The sequence below is a fragment of the Protopterus annectens genome, chromosome 5.part0 (assembly GCF_019279795.1).
Source record: "Protopterus annectens isolate FY-2018-M chromosome 5.part0, PAN1.0, whole genome shotgun sequence".
NCBI classification, from domain to species: Eukaryota; Metazoa; Chordata; order Ceratodontiformes; family Protopteridae; genus Protopterus; species Protopterus annectens.
Genome location: NC_056735.1, coordinates 1,866,280,711 through 1,866,297,117, shown reverse-complemented (window position 1 = coordinate 1,866,297,117; position 16,407 = coordinate 1,866,280,711). Strand labels below are relative to the sequence as shown.

General features: G+C 41.0%; 1 protein-coding gene across 3 annotated transcripts in view; it reads left to right on the top strand.

Annotated features, from left to right (window-relative positions):
- The first annotated feature begins 12,858 nt into the window (after positions 1 to 12,858).
- Positions 12,859 to 16,407, top strand: part of MTRF1 (mitochondrial translation release factor 1) — a 793,430-nt gene continuing 789,881 nt past the window's right edge. For all 3 annotated transcript variants that reach the window (XM_044071697.1, XM_044071698.1, XM_044071696.1), the window contains exon 1: positions 12,859 to 13,292. In XM_044071697.1, the coding sequence (XP_043927632.1) occupies positions 12,938 to 13,292 (355 nt within the window). In that variant the 5' untranslated portion in view covers positions 12,859 to 12,937. The remainder of the gene's footprint in view (positions 13,293 to 16,407) is intronic.

Sequence of the window (16,407 nt, the reverse complement as noted above, 5' to 3'; positions counted from 1 at the left end):
TAAATTTATCACTGCCTCTAGTGACAAACAATTCCTTACCAAGGGTGTCCCCGCTGATGCCATGGTGGTGGCTGCGGCCACCAAAAGGAACTTGCAGATCCTTCCGCACTACCGTCCATCCTCCTAATAAGGACTCTAGGACCATGGATAGGTACGGCAAGCGGATGTTTTCCTTAGCGACCTTTGCTATCGTCGCTGAATTATCTTTGTCACTTCACCAGACTCCAGAGATATCCTGAAGGAGCTGGGAGAAGTAGTTCAGGATCCTGCAGCTGCAGGGGCTCAAGAAAAGATTGCTTCGCAGCTAGGAACCCTCAATTCCATTGCTAACTCCTCCATGCGGCTAATATCTTATGCTGCGGATGGAGCGAGTAGAGCCGCAGGCACAGGTGTGGCTCTTAGACGCCAAGCCTGGATGCGGCTATGTGTTTTTGCGGATCCCTTTAAGGCGTCCTTCACAAATTCTCCCTTTGATGGGTCAGCTTTGTTTGGCCCTCAGGTGAAGGAAACCTTGACCAGGTGTGAGCAGGACGGCAAGACTCTTTCTGCTGTTGGAGTCCGTTTTTCCACCCCTTCTAGGCCTTATCCCAAAGGACAGAAGGGTGGGAAGATGTGGTTCCGTAAATCCCAAGGAGTCACGTGGTCAGTTTACCCCTAGAGGCAGAGGGGGTAACAACAACAGACGCCGCTCTAGAGGCAGAGGGGGTCCGAAGAACCAGGGAAACAGGGAGCCTCTCTCTGATAAGCCCTTTCAGCATCCCTGAGGTGTTGCCCGGCTGTCCCTCCTTGGAGGCAGTCGGGGGAAGATTATCACTGTACCCAGAAGCCTGGCTTTCCCTCATTCAAGACAGATGGGTACAGTCGATCATATCCAAGGGTTACATAATTCCTTTCGAGGAAAGTCCCTTCCCCTCAAGTTCCCTTCCAGATGTACCACCCGGTCTAAGGGAGATTGCAGAGTTAGAAATCAAAACTACTGCAAAAGAGCCATTCAGCCAGTTACAATAGACCATTCAGAGCCCGGAATCTACTCAAGGTTCTTTTGGTCCCCAAAAGACGGGAGACTGGAGACCAATATTGGATCTCAGCAGACTCAACAAGTCTGTCAGGAAGACAAGATTCCGAATGGACACTCTTCAGTCAATTCTGCCCTTCTTACAGAAGGACAACTGGATGTGCTCAATAGATCTTCAGGATGCGTACTATCACATCAAAATTCACAGACGCCCAGGAGATTTCTCCGCTGGCTGGGGTCCAGTCACTTCCAGTTCAGAGCCCTGCCCTTTGGTCTCACTACAGCCCCAGAGTGTTCACCAAATGCATGGCAGTGGTCACGGCTCACCTGAGACGCCAAGGATTCCAGGTGTTTCCAGATCTCGACGACTGGCTCCTGTCAGCCACCACCAGGCATCAGCTTATACAAGCCAGGATTACACAATAGACCTTTGTTCTCATTTAGGCATTTCAATCAACTTGAAAAGTCATCCTTATCGCCCTGCCAGTCTATTACCTTCATAGGCAAACTTAAACACTGTTCGGATGTCAGCTACCCTTACAGAACAAAGAGTTTCAGACATTCAGACTCATGTCAGGATCATTCTGGCCAGCAAGAAAGTACAGGCCAGAATGGTTCTGAAGGTATTAGGTCTCATGGCTGCGGCCATTACTCTTCTTCCCTGGCTCGATTCTACATGCGCCTCCTTCAGTGGATGCTGTTCACACAGTGGTCATACCAGCAACTCCCAATGCGTCACCAGATTCTGGTGACACAGACATGCAAACAGCATCTTGCTTGGTGGATCACATCGTCTCAGGTTCACCAAGGCAGGTGCTTTGTACCCCGTCCCCGATAGCCACTGTCACCACGGATGCCCCCTGATCGGGTGGGGGTCATTATCAGGGCAGGATGGTTCATGGGACGTGGCAACCGCTCGAGTACCATCTGCACATAAATGTCCTGGAGATGAGAGCAGTGCTTTTAACGCTGCAAGCCCTCAACGACTTTCTTCCCGTAGGGACAATTGCAGTCCACACAGACAACATGTCTGTAGTGTGGTATATCAACAAACAGGGCGGAACCAAGTCCTACCCCTTGTGTCGAGAAGCGCTCAGACTTTGGCAATGGGCGATCTCCTCTCATCGGTTTCTGGTAGCAACGCATATCCCTGGGAAAACCAACATCATAGCGGACAGATTGAGCAGAGCTATCCTCATGCCTCACGAGTGGTCTCTCAAGCAATCTATAGCGGAAGAGATTTTTCTGGAATGGGGTCGTCCATGTTGCGATCTTTTTGCTACTCCCAAAACAGCAAATGTCCAGACTTCTTCAGCCTCTTCCCTCTATCAGGCCATCCCCCCAGAGACGCTCTGACCCAGGATTGGCCCCAGGGACTTCTTTATGCCTTCCCTCCATTTCCTCTGATCCCTCAGGTGATCCAGAAAGCTACCGTTTGAGAGCCAAATTGATTCTCATTGCCCCTTACTGGCCTCGACAAGTTTGGTTCCGTTCCTCCATCATCACCTTTTGGTGCAGCCATGGCATCTGGACCCAGTGCCAGATCTACTGATTCACCAATCCGGTCAGCTGCACCGGTCAATCCCTTCTCTCAACCTCACAGCATGGTTGCTCCACTTCCTTCCTTAGCCAGGCTTCCTTTGATCTCTAACCCAGTTAGAGACATCATAGTAGCTTCACTAAAATCCTCTACCAGGAGGATTTACACAAGCAAATGGAAACGTTTCTCTTATTGGGCTAAGGCCCAAAATATTGATCCTTTTACTGCCCCTGTTCAGGCAGTTTTGGACTTCTTAGCAGAGATTTTTCATGCAGGCTCCTCTTCTTCCACAGTCAGAGTTCAATTGGCTGCTATCTCTAATTTTCATGTCGGGATAGCAGATCATAATATTATGTCCCATAGGCTCTGCAGGGCCTTCTTGAAAGGAATTTTCCTACTAAAGCCTCCAATCAGGAATCCTCCTCCTCAGTGGGATCTAAATTTAGTGCTGACATCCTTGATTCTTCCCTTCGAGCCAGCTGTTTCTTGTTCCCTGAAATATCTTCTTGGAAAACTTTATTCCTAGTGGCTATTACATCTGCCAGGAGGGTGTCTGAACTTCATGCTCTTTCGGTTCGACCCCCTATTTGATTTTTCACAAAGACAGAGTATCTTTGAGAACTAATCCATCCTTTTACCTAAGGTCGCTTCAAAGAACAATCTGAATCAATCCATTGATCTCCTGTATTTTTCCTAACTATTCAGATAGGGCTGAACAAAGCTACATTATCTTGACGTCCACCGTCAACTCAGATATTATTTGGACAGAACAAAAATTTAGAAAATCTGATCAACTTTTGTTTCCTATGCGGATAATAAAAAAGGGCCTTCCTGTTTCTAAAGTGACTTTGTCCAGATGGCTTTCTTCGGTCATCACTGAAATCTATACTCAGGGGAAAACAGCTGTGCTCAAAACCTAAAGCACATTCAACCAGGAGTTTAGCTACTTCTACAGCTTTTCAGGCTAGACTTCCTTTGGACACTATTTGTGCAGCGGCCACTTGGGCCCTCCTCACACTTTTGTTTCCCATTACAAATTGGACTTGGCCTCCAGGGACAGAGCCAGTTTTGGCTCTACAGTCCTCAAGAGTTTGTTCCATTGAGCCACCCAGGATAGAGGTGCTAGGGACGCGGTCCCAACAAGCAAGAATGAAGGCGAGATTGACAACTTAACATTAAGAAGTTATGTACCTACCATAACGTTCCATGTTAGTTGTCTTCTCTCGCCTTCTTTCTTGCGACCCTCCCTCCTTCCCCCTGGCCTGGACAGACCTTGTATAATAAACTATTATGCTAAAGACCATTCAGACCTGGTCCTTTTCCATCTGTAAGTCTCTTCTTCCTTTGGGAAGTATTTTCTGCTTGGTGTTATTGCCCTTTGTCAACAAACGAGATCTGGGTACTTACCGCCTTGCATCATGGGATATGGGGCTGCCTCGAGCTGGTAAAAGGAGTTCTCGAGCTAAAGCAAGTGCCGAGTCGGAGCCGAGGATCGGCTCCGAACCCAACAAGCAAGAAAGAAGGCGAGAGAAGACAACTAACATGGAACGTTATGGTAGGTACATAACTTCTTATTATTGCACATTGTGTGGATGTATCATTAGTGTATATAGTGTCAGTGTTTATGAGGCCTTTTACATATATATTTTTATATATATATATCTTTATATATATATGTACTTAGTGTAGGCAATGACCTCATAGATATGTGGACCATTTTACACATTTTTTATATATAATTCAGTGACACTTTTTGGTGGTAAATTTCTGACTTCTTGAGACTTTTACATCATGACATCAATGTTAGTTCGTTTCCATCTACTGTGGTGGGTTGAATTGTTCTTAATAATAATATTTTTAACATATTAGATATTTCCTACTAGATGTATAAATCAATATATATATATATGCTTTTCATATATATATTTTAGTGATAATGTTTGATGGTAAATTTCTGACTTCATGAGAGTTTACACCATGATACAAATATTAGTAGTTTTTTATTTATTGTGGCATCTTGAATGGATTTCTAATGCATAAGTGCTTTCACTAACAATAATTTTAATAAATTAGATACATTTCTTAGCAGTAATTTTATTTTATTGTGTATGCAATTATATGTTTTTTGTACAATGACAGTGTTTTGTCTTGGAACTACATACAGCCAGCTTTTGCGTGCAACTAACACTACATATCTTTTTATATATACCTTTTATATATATTTTCTATTTAAAATGTTTTTAGACTTTGAATTAGTAGTAACAGGAAATGGCATTTCCATTACTGTGATGCTCTGTCAGTTTAAAATTTTAACAGGAAATGACATCGTTGCTACTGTGATGTTTTGTTATAAATATGAGTGCTTTGTCAGTCTAAATTGTTTAACGGCCTGATGAAGACCTAGTTGAAAGCGCTTGCTGATTTTATATGAATAAACTACCTTGGATATACTCTGTTGAACGCTTGGTTTGTCATTGAAGGTTTCCAAGCTATTGTTCCTCTGAAGTTTTGCTCTTGAATCAGGTACTTTATTTGAATTAACTGTTGACTCCATCTACAAGCAGATAGCTTATTTTGTATGCACTGACTCGCATACTGGCGTTGAATAACAAGCCTGCATTGCATTTACTTGCTTTCTTTGTTATACGACTTTGGATATGTCCCGTTGAACGCTTGAGGTGCTGAAGAGTTTTCAAGCCATTGTTCCACGGAAGCCTGATACAGTACTTGGTATACTTTTGCTTTTTACGGTGATACTGACTAACTGGTAACTCTATTTGTACGCAGCTAGCGTATTAGTGTATTTGTGTGTTATACAGACTGCTGTTGATTGATACGCTCTACGCATACTGTGCCACCACGCCTGCATTTCATAGAATTATCTTTGTGTTCATTGTGATAGGTGGGGCCAGGATTAGGGTCTATATCTCCTCTTGGAAGGATTTTAGTATATTGGGGAATTATGCATACTTGTTTTTGGAGAGAATTCTTGCATTTAATTTTGTTTTTGTTTGAACTGAAGTTCAATTAATCAGCCTGTAGTTAGTATAAAGATGAAGGAAATATTAAATAGGTTTGGTGCAATGTGTGGAGAGTGTAAAGAGGAAGTATGGATAGGTGGTTGGGGCAGAATTGGATAGATGTTGCGATATATTAGTGAGTCATGGTAGGTAAAATGTGGCACAATAGGAGTCATGGTAGGTAAAATGTGGCACAGTAGGAGGAGAAGAATAAAGGATAAGCTGTAGAGTAGCATAATTGAGTACAGACATCTGCATTTTATAGATGTCAGGTAGCATGGAAGTAGTAATGAAGAAGGAAACTGCAGGACAGTAGGAAATTCAGGTATGGTGAATTCTGAAAGCTGGAAGAGGATAGGTAAGGAGAAAAGTATTTTCTATAAAAGAAAAGAGGGTTACCCCGGTACCTTCTGTGGAATATAAGGAATAGAGGGAGTACTAATGTAGTCAAAATAAGAAAAAATGAGGATGTATTTGGGAATGGAAAAATATACAATGTGGGATAGATAGGTACTGTTAGGAAGGGTTGTGATTATAAATGGATGTAGTGCAAAGCAGTATGGGAGGGAGAAATATAGTTGAAAATGGGGCTAAAAATGAAATAGAGATAGGGAAATAGGAGACAAGAAACATAAGTGTATGTAGCATATGTATAGAAGTAGTATGGTCATTGGGGTGGGTTTTGGAATAAGAGTCACAAGTGAAATGTGTAGGTAGGAAGTATAATATTGGAGTAAGAAAGGGTGGGTGGGAATTGGAGGTAGGAGAGTGAAGCCGAGCAGGCTTCCCACCCACAGGTCAATTTATAACTGAGATCAATCAGGTTATAGCCAGAACAAAGCAATTACCAAAGAGACCTAAATAAAACAGATTGTCAGTTTCTGAGACTAAATAACTTGTCAGTTTCTGAGACTAAATAACTGGCATATGCAGTATAGTCAGTCTACTGGTCAAGCAAAAGGGGACAGTAGCCAACTTAGTAAGAGATCGTTAGAGTGCATGGACTATTTCAAAGAGACTTTCAATCACAGAACAGGCATGTATTTGATTAAAGTTAGTACACAGCAAGGTTCTTCATTATAAATATGCTTGCATTAAATTTAACAAAACTTTCAGTAAACTTGTAGGGGTAGGGCCTTGTGACAGACCTCCTGCAATATCGAGGTCAGATGCAGTGACTACAGACTCTGCTCTTATAGACTGTAGAATGTTGTTAGGATAATAGATTTTGCATTAGCTTGCATTTTCTGAAGGGTGTGAAGTCTGAAACTCAAATGTATGTTATTGTTTAGTGACTTCAGTCCTCTGTAGTTTGCCAGAAAAACACACATTTTAAGAGGAGCAGACCAAAAATAAGAGGCAAAAATGTTAGCATTCTGCAGATATCTGAATAGTTTTGAGGTATGGTTGCAAGTGTTTTTTGTTTTTGTTTGATCTGATAAAGTCGCTTGTATCATACCATGCCTTTTGAGTGTACCATGTTATGAGGAATGTTCCTTATTTTGTAGCTTAAAAAGTCAATATTCTTCACAGTTCCACATCAAAGGGCTGTGTCACACATTCTGATTAAGATTTTTCTAATTGATACCCATGTTAGATAATATTAAACTATACTAATTTGTCAAAATAACCTTTTGCAAGTATAAAATAACACATTTAACCATTTTATGAGCTTTCTAGTTGAAGTTAGTAAGCTGTTAGTAAATGTTCTACGGTTTTCCTATTTGTTCTGCATTACGAGAGGTTGTGTTCCATATGTTGGAGATGGAAGGTTGAGAGCTATGCATCATACAACAATGCAAAGTGACCATTAAGTTATCATCATCATTATAGAAATATGTTTGTAATGCTTAATATCAACAGATGTTAGGGACTGAGCTCCTGAAGTGTCGTTGTAGTTCTCCTTTATGTACCCAAATAATTTATACTGAAAACAGATTGTTGCCCACAGTTAACATTTTTCTGTCATATATTCTGCAATTTGATCACTTTGTAGTATTTTTTTAATTTTTCAACCCCAAAAGACCAAAATATTACTTCCCCCAAATCCCTCTCTCATAAAAAAAAAACAAAATTTAAAGTTCTCTTTCTTGACGTCCTATAGCAAATTATTAGGGACGATAGTAGATAAGGTTACATTAAACCTGCATATAGAAAATTACATAATAAAAACTCATTAAAAACTAGGGATGATTTTACATGTCACTACTTCTCTCCTCCCCACACTTCTTTATGGTGCTGCCATCCTTACTAATCTCCAGGCTTCACAAAAATTAAAACTTGAACAATGCTATAACAAAGTTACTAAATTTGCAGCAAACACCTTTTTCAGAATCTACCACTGTATAGCACTAAAAACCCTAAATTGGTTAGAACAGCCTCATTAACTGGCATATACACAACTTCTGACCACCTATAAAATTATCCAGCATCCATCTGCCTGCCCAGCACTAAAAAACATTCTACCCAACTGTGTTCCCAGTCGGTCTTTGCAATCCAGTCACCAAAAACTCTTGTCTATCTACAAACCTGTCAAATCTGCTGGGCATTGTCTGTACTCATACAAGGTTGCTAAGGCCTGGAACTCCTTACCTGTGTCCATCAGGTCTATACCCTCCCTCCCATCTTAAAATCTGGCTTTAGTCTTGCTCAATACCAGGAAAAACTGTATCCCTAAATGTGAACAAGTACCTTGTCATTCCTTATACCCACTTACTCTCCTTTCTTCAGTTACTTCCTTATGTCTATCAAATTCTCTTCTTGGCTTTCTCTCTAAATATACCATAAGCCTGCTCTTTACCTCACTTCATATTGCAATTCTTACTTGTGTTAGACCAACTTACCTTTAATTTCTCTACAAAGTCTATCAAATTTGTATATATATTAAATGATTGACATATAACTTGTATCAGTTCTTAACCAATGTTTTTATATTATCACTGATTTGTTATAATTATTTAAACTGCAGATGTTTTTTCTGAAGATTGTTAAAATCATTGTTCTTGAAATATTTTGTAATAAATTGGAGCTTTTCTCCCTGGGCCTCTGAAAATGTGCTTCTACCCAGCTGGACTTCTCCAGTAATCAACTGTCAGTAAATCAATAAATAAATAATTAGAAATCATCATCAGTCCACTTTCTCCTGTTTTTCCTACATGGAGCTAGGGTGTCTTGTCAACTGTCTTCACCTCTCTCAGTTCAGTGCTTCTTTCCTTCTTATTTTGACAGTCATGCCTGACTGTTGCAGACCCTCTGTCATACAGTCTGTTTCTTGGCTAGATGTCCTTGACTCCTCTTGTTGTCTTCCCTTTTTTCTGAAATCTTCACCAAATCATGTTTTGCTTGTGATCAAAGCAATGTAATCATTTTCTTTGACATGCTTTGCAATCAGGATTACTTTGGCTTCTGCTCTGATGTCCTCATTTTTGTTTGTCCCACAGTATACTTCCTACCACTTGTTTCATGCAGTTCATTTCCATCCCCACAAGCTTCCTCAACTGCTCTGCCTTCAGGGACCACATTTCTGTGCCATACAGCACTGGCTGCACCACTGTTTTGTATGCATTACTTTTCAGCTTCTTTGGCATTTGTCTGCCACAAACTACCCCTTCCCTGACACTCTGTGGCAGGTGGCTGCAGCACTAAAAGATTCTAGCTTTGAACTTGGAATTTAGACTTCCCCTCTTATCAGCCACTCCTAGATACTTGAGACTGTTAACCTGTTCCACAGTTTCCCTTCTGTCTCAATTTTCAGCTTTTTCTGATTTCCTCCATTTGCTATCAGGACAACTGTGTTGTCTGTATTCAGTTTCATCCCATGTCCCTTCAGTTTTTGCCCACTGGCTAGAAGATGCACATATTTTATAAAAGTTTATGGGAAACAATTAACTTCTTGAGGCAGCATTGGAGATGGCATTGCAGTACAAATGTACATTCCCCTTCTCTAGCATTCTGAAGTGCAGTTTTATCTGCTGTGTGTAGTAAGCAAGTTAATGTAATAGATTGTGTAGCATTAAAGTTTTGGAGAGGGCTGAAAGGTATTATTTTTATAAACAGGGCTATCACTGAATGTCAAATTAGAACAACCTCGGCTCAGCTGCATATAGATTTGAATCTGACTATTCCTCTTGCAGCTCCGGTTCAGTTAATGACCCAGAAATTGCTTTAGTCAGTAGGTGATGAATGGGAGTCAGTGGGCAAGATTGGCTCAGTTGCCTTTGAATAGTCAATTAAAGTCTTGCAGAAGAAGCCACAGGATGGCTCAGTATTGAACTCTTCCATATAGGGTCTGTAGAGCTCCAACCTAGGAAAGGACTGTATGCCCTCCAGAGGTGCATTATAATTGTGTGGAAGCACACATTAACAGAAGTTCACTGTGGCCAGTTATTGTGCTAAATTGGAGAGGGCTGTTAGGTGGGTCCAAAGAAGTCTGAGTCATCCTTGGATAATAAGGTCTCCCAGAACTTAACTCTTGTGTCTACTGCCTGGTAGAGAAATGTGTTTACCAAAAGGTATGCTGCACTGAAAGGAGTGTTCCCTACCCTTAGGGTGATGTGGATTATTATTCCAGCCAGGATGGATGAATGAATAAGTCACTGATGTACAGTGGAAATTCAGTGGGCAAAGCTGGAAAGAGCAAAGAATAAGTAAAGAATAATAATATCTTATTAACTTAGATAAGGGTTGTGAATGAATCACAAACTTTCACTTGTCCTAGCTCTCAGTGAATTAAAGAGTGTGCTAAGGCTTTGACCTTTCAACAGCAGCATCCATTCTTATAGTATTAAAAAAAAAAAACAGATTGATGAGTACCAGCATCTTGTCCTACTCTCTTATGAGTGTCAAGAGCCTTAACTGTACTATAAAGCCATAATTGTTTTTTTGCAGCATTCCATAACGATTGAAGCCTAAGATTCTCACCGTCCTCATTTCACCACCTGCTCAGTTGCTTCCTGCTTGAGCTACCTTTATTTGCTCACTCTCATTTCAGCACTTAGTGGTTGCTTTACATTTTAACTCTCTCTTCCTATTACTGACTTGTACCATTGTATAGATAAAGTCTTCTGATAGCCACATTCAAAGTAGAGAAATATTTTCCAATAATCCATTATTTGTCATAGCTCCACTGTAACGGAGCCTCTGCTGAAAAGTGAAACAGTATTATTTATTATATCCAATAATTTATGCAAGTAGAAGTTGTCTGTGATTCGGAAACCCCTCATGCATTGTCCAGTCAAGTTGGAGTTGGATGGTGACTGGATTCATAGATGCCTACTATATCAGGTTTATTCCGAAAGGCTTTTTTTGTGGCAATGCTGGCAGATGCGTGATTCATAAATAGAATTGCTTGTCTGTCACTAGAAGCTGAGTACACTCCATATTGAACAACATGGAGTGCTAAATGGCAATTCATTGCTTATCCATTTCAAATGGTGCACAAAATAGTACTAATAACTCTTAATTGGTGGTGGGCAGGTTAATGAGGGCCGGGTTTCAGGGAGGATATGTGAAAGTACATTGAGGTTTTAGGAGCAAGGCATACATCCCAGCACCCTGCTGCATGACCAGGTTCACGCAACGATTGGGTGGCCCAGTAGAGGAAGAATACAAAGTGTAGTAGACTGTAGGCTTTGCTTTTTAAACATTTGGTGCTTTGAGGGTTACAGTGGAAGACAGATAGGAGAATAATATGGCAGACTGTGTATTGCATGTGTTTAGCACCCTCATAGCACTTGGAAAACTTACATATTAGAGTAATTGGAGAACAAACTGCTTAGGCTGCCTGACTTAGCGCATGAGTGTTGGTGTGCACACACACACACACACACACACACACACACACACACACACACACACACACACACACACACACACGCACACACACATGCACACTTTAACAGACAGCTCCAAGACTGAGGGCTTGCATGCATTATGACCTGTTGTAGTTACCATAGTATGCTGTAGTGGGCAGAGTGTTTGTAAAGCTTTTGAACTGCATTATGCTTATCACTCATTCCTTGTGAACTATTTCACATTTGCATCTGAGCATGGCTTTTTGCTCCATGCCTGACATCACAAAAGTTTTCTCCCTAGGCTTCCACAGATTACTCTTAGGCTGCAAAGTGCAGCCCATCCTTGTGTGATGGGATATATTTCAAGATGATATGCTACAGAAGTAAATGTCAGTACTGTACTTACAACAAGATGAAAGCTTGACGTGCTTTACCTGTAGTATAGTATGGGCGTATACATTTGTAGTTAGTTATGTAAATGTATGCATTTTTTTCTATATATACATTGTGGTGTATACATGGAGGGCAGAGCTAAAACAAGGTTGTTCTTCAAAGCGCAAGAGAATTGAAGAAGAAAAAAAAGGTTTTCAAATTAAGATAGGAGATATTATACAACTACAATGTAATACTCCTTCCTGAACTGTAGCAAGGAATACACAATCATGATGCTGCTACTTAAATGTTTTATTGCTAGGCCAGGTTTTCCTTTTCGGAACAGATCACGAACTAATTGAATTCTGCATGTGGGCTAAACCACTGACTGCATCCCTAACAGCTTGCACCTATGGCAACTACTGCTCTGGTTTCACTCTTGCTATGGCTTTGGGAGGGGTGCTGAGACATTGGAAATTTTATCTTGACCCATGCTTCAGAAAGTTCATGGCAGTGAGAACTTCTGAAGGTAAATGCAGAACTTCTGATCCTTCAGGATTAACAGGAGTGATAAAAAGTAGAACAGAGGTGTGCTAGCTTACTAAAGGAGCTCCAAAGGTATTTATAGTGGAGTAAAGCAACTAGAGCAAGAGTTGGTGCAGTATTGTATTAGGTAGTCCACCAAAGGAGCTCAAAAAGGAGTACTTGAAGTGGTCTAAAGCAGCTGAAGCGAGCATGTTTGTGCGTTAAAACTAGAAGTGAGAAGACTGGAATTCTTCAGAAAAGAGAAAAAACTTTTGTGACTTTGCCTTTGAAAGCACTACTTGGTTAAATTGTCTGTGTGTGTGCCTGTGTCTGTGGGTGTGTGTGTCTGAAAATATTTCTAAGGAAGGCACTTAGATTGAGGAAGACCTGCCTTTTCTATAAAGACAAAAATTAAGTATTAGCTTGAGGAAAGGATACTGGTAATGTAGTGCATTGTCATGTTCTTACTTTTGAGTGAAAGCTTTCCACAACAGTGAAAATTAAATTAGAAAGGTGGCTTGTTTTTGTAGTTTGTTTTTTCTTGAATTGTGTAGCCTTAATTTGTTTTTGTTTTGTTTATTTTTTTTCAGATCACAGGAAGGGCCAATGGTAGCACTGTATAGTGTTGTCTTGTTCTGATGGTCCAGTTTGACAGCTAGAATTGTTATGACTAATGATGATCGCATTTATTCGACGACTGTTCCTGACCACATTACGTTGCCGTCATATGATCAAGAAGAAATCATTGTTTTGTACTCCTGTTCCTTCTCCTCCTTTATTAAGACCGCAAAGAAGCTGTCATCAAGATCTAAGGGAACTGTTTAAATATGGTGTAATACAGAATTACCTGGATAACTTAAGTAAAGAATACAAGCATGTTAGTCAGAAGCTGAATGACCATTTGTTAAGTGAACACCATCGAAGAGCTCTTCAGAACCAGTATGCAAAACTGTCTCCTATAGCTGTGTTGCTTCAGGATATCCAGAATGCAGAAATCGAAGCAGTGGAACTTGAAACAATGTCTAAAAGTAATTTTATTTGTTATTCTTCTGTACTGAATAAGAAGCTGAGATCTGGCAAGAGATTAATGTTTGTGACTCTCCTTGATGGCTAACAGTTGGCCCATTGTCTTCTACAGTTAATTTCAGCACTTTCTTATGATATGTTTGGGGGCATGTGTGTCCACTGACAGTGCAGCCTATGATACCTGGTGCTAACTGCTAAAGCTCACCTAGCCTCCATCCCATTTCTTTTCCACCACTTGCATAATTCATATCCTGGTCTTGTTGCTTTTTAATGAAAAGTTCCCACATTCAGTTTCTAGAAACAAATCCTTATAAATTAACATCTGGTCATCATATAACCATACAAGACTTGCATTACAATATTGGCATTATCTGCACTGTCTTAGGGAAAGATACAACAATAAAGCACTGCCATAGGCATCATCAGTTCAACACTGTCACCACGATATACCAGAAGGAGTTCTTGGCATGGTATGGTTGAAAATTCCTGTTGATGGATGTATTGTGAAGGTCCGGAGAAAAGCTCTAGGCCACATCCAAGGTATAGACACAGGTGCAGAGACTTGTGGGACTTGCCATGTTGTAGCATTCCTAGAGTTAAGTCCATTGTTACAATGGCCTCATGGGATCTACAGGTGTTGAGCTTCTTCTTGCCTCTCCTTCACTTGAACAGATGGTGAGGGCTCACAGTAGGCACAGTCCTAATTCCAACCAGTAGAAGTTTTATTTTAGGCTGTAGGCTTTGCCCACCCCAAGGATAATCTGACAGAACTCATTGCCCACCAAACTTGTCTGGGGAAAAAGTCTCTTGATTACCCAACTGTTGGTTGGAGATACTGAAGGCCGAGGCCGCCATTCCATTTTTTTCCCTTGGTACTGCAGACTCTATATTCCCAGCTTGAAGGAGTCTACCAGGTTGTACTAGGTCTTTGCAGTTGAAGGTCTAGATGTCTGATGGGAACTTAAAGCAGACTATAAGACTCTAGCACAAAACTGGAATATAAACAGCTGGAAATGTACGGGAGCACAAATTATGGGAGCAGAATTCACAATACTGCTACTACTGCAATCCCACCACAGACTTAAGTCACAAGACTGTGCAGGAATGTACCAGTAAATCTGTTTATGGGGAAAAAATCTGAACTAAGTGACCAAATGAGGCTGAAATCTGGCAGTAGTCCCCGGCTGTGCTATACACATGTTTCCTAGGTTTTAAAGCTCTGGATGGAACAGTGCTTCAGAGCACACACCTGATTTTGTAATAACCATTCTGTTTTGTGGTACATAAAGAAGCAAAGGGACACACACAGACACACACACACACACACACACACACACACACACACACACACACACACACACACACACACACTCATACCCCTTTGCAGAGAGGTGATGTTAGCATGATAGTGATGGCAGTGGGCCATAGCTTTAGAGCATCACTGTTCATAAGTTAACTTTCCAAGAGAACTGAAAGAGTTGGCAGACTCCCTGATCCACCCCCTCCATTCTTCAGGTAATGTCAGTTTAGGGGTCTTGTCTGGCTGAGATCTTTAGTGCATGGAGCATATTGAAGATCAGCTTGAGACTGCATCAGCTTCTCCATTTAGCAGTGCATGGTGGAGCTTCACTAGAAGTGTTGTGTGTATTTTTTGGCAAGGTAGATTAGTGTTCCAATTCACTTTATTCCTCTTGATTCTGTACTTAATTGCAAAGTACAGGGAAGAAAGATCAAAACTTATCATTGTTGCCCATTGGTAGCTGAGAAGGGTATAATTTCAGGCTCTCAGACTTTTGGCAGTACAGAAAACCCTAGTGACATAAACCAAGTAAGTTCCCACAGCTGGGGTGACAGAAGGCTTCACTTTGAGGCCTGCCTTTTGCTGTAGACCCTGATTTTCCCAGATCTCTCATCTATGATGCCAGAACAGATTGAAGTTGCTAGATACCATGTGCTTTGCCAAGTGAAGGGGTTATCCTGTTGAGTAGTGAGGTATCCTGTGTCTCTTCAGTAAGTCAGTCAGTCATTCAGGCAGTCAGTCAGTTTGCAGATGCTTCTGACTTATTTCAGACGTTCTTATGATTTGTTTCTCAGTTATTCCACATTCATGGTGCATGTGTCAGGTTTTTCAGGACATCATGACGTTATGCAGGGCACAACTGTTTACTCACTTTGGCTAGTTAAACAGTTTCTCAAAGGTGTTCCTTATCTTCACCTCCTTTGTAGAACTCATTTTTTTCTTTGGGTCCTGAACTTCTTTTTTGACTGGCTTGACTGTCTCCTAATTGATCCCATTTGTTAGGTGGATTTGAAGTTCACCTCTTGTGGAATGATGTTTCTGGTGGCCATCACCTCTGTTCACAAGGTCTTGGAGCTTCATGCCCTAATTTAGGGAACCATACATATTCTTTCACAAGGATTGACTATCCTTTAGGACCAGCTGATTGGTTTTCTTCTGAAAGTGCTGTCAAAATGGTCTTTAAGCCAGTCCATCTACCTTTTTGCTCAGAAATCAGGGGAGAGCAAGCTGCTCATAACCTGGATATGCACTTCAGCTTAAGCTGCATATAAGGTGACTGCATGAGTTTAGAAACCGAGAACATCATTTGTTTCTGCTTTTCTACACGGATGGAAGGATTATCACATAACAATCAAACACCTTTCAGGTAGACTGCAAGCTGCATTATATTTTGCTTATAAGTAGCAAACCACCCACTGGAAAATTACTGAAGCCAAAGACCAGACTTCAGGGGGCATGGCTCCTTCCATTACTTATTTTAGTGTGTGTCTTTTGCAGACTTCAGTGCTAAGATGACTTGGTTGTCAACTGAAATCTTCACCAGCTAGTATTGCTTGGACTGTGACTTCAGGATTTAGGCCTCCTCTGTTACTTTGGTATGTCAGGACTATGCCGTCTATGATTTTCATTTTTTCTGTCCATTGGCTTCTTTCACACTTGAAGTTCTTACTTCTGGAGATTGGCTAGTTGTAGGCCCAGGTCCACTGAAAAAGGTCTTCAGTATTAGCTATAACAGATAGCATTTTTACAGTGTTGCTTGATCTATGTGAGTACCATCCTTGATGAGCCACAAATACCATCCCACCTCATCCTGTGTC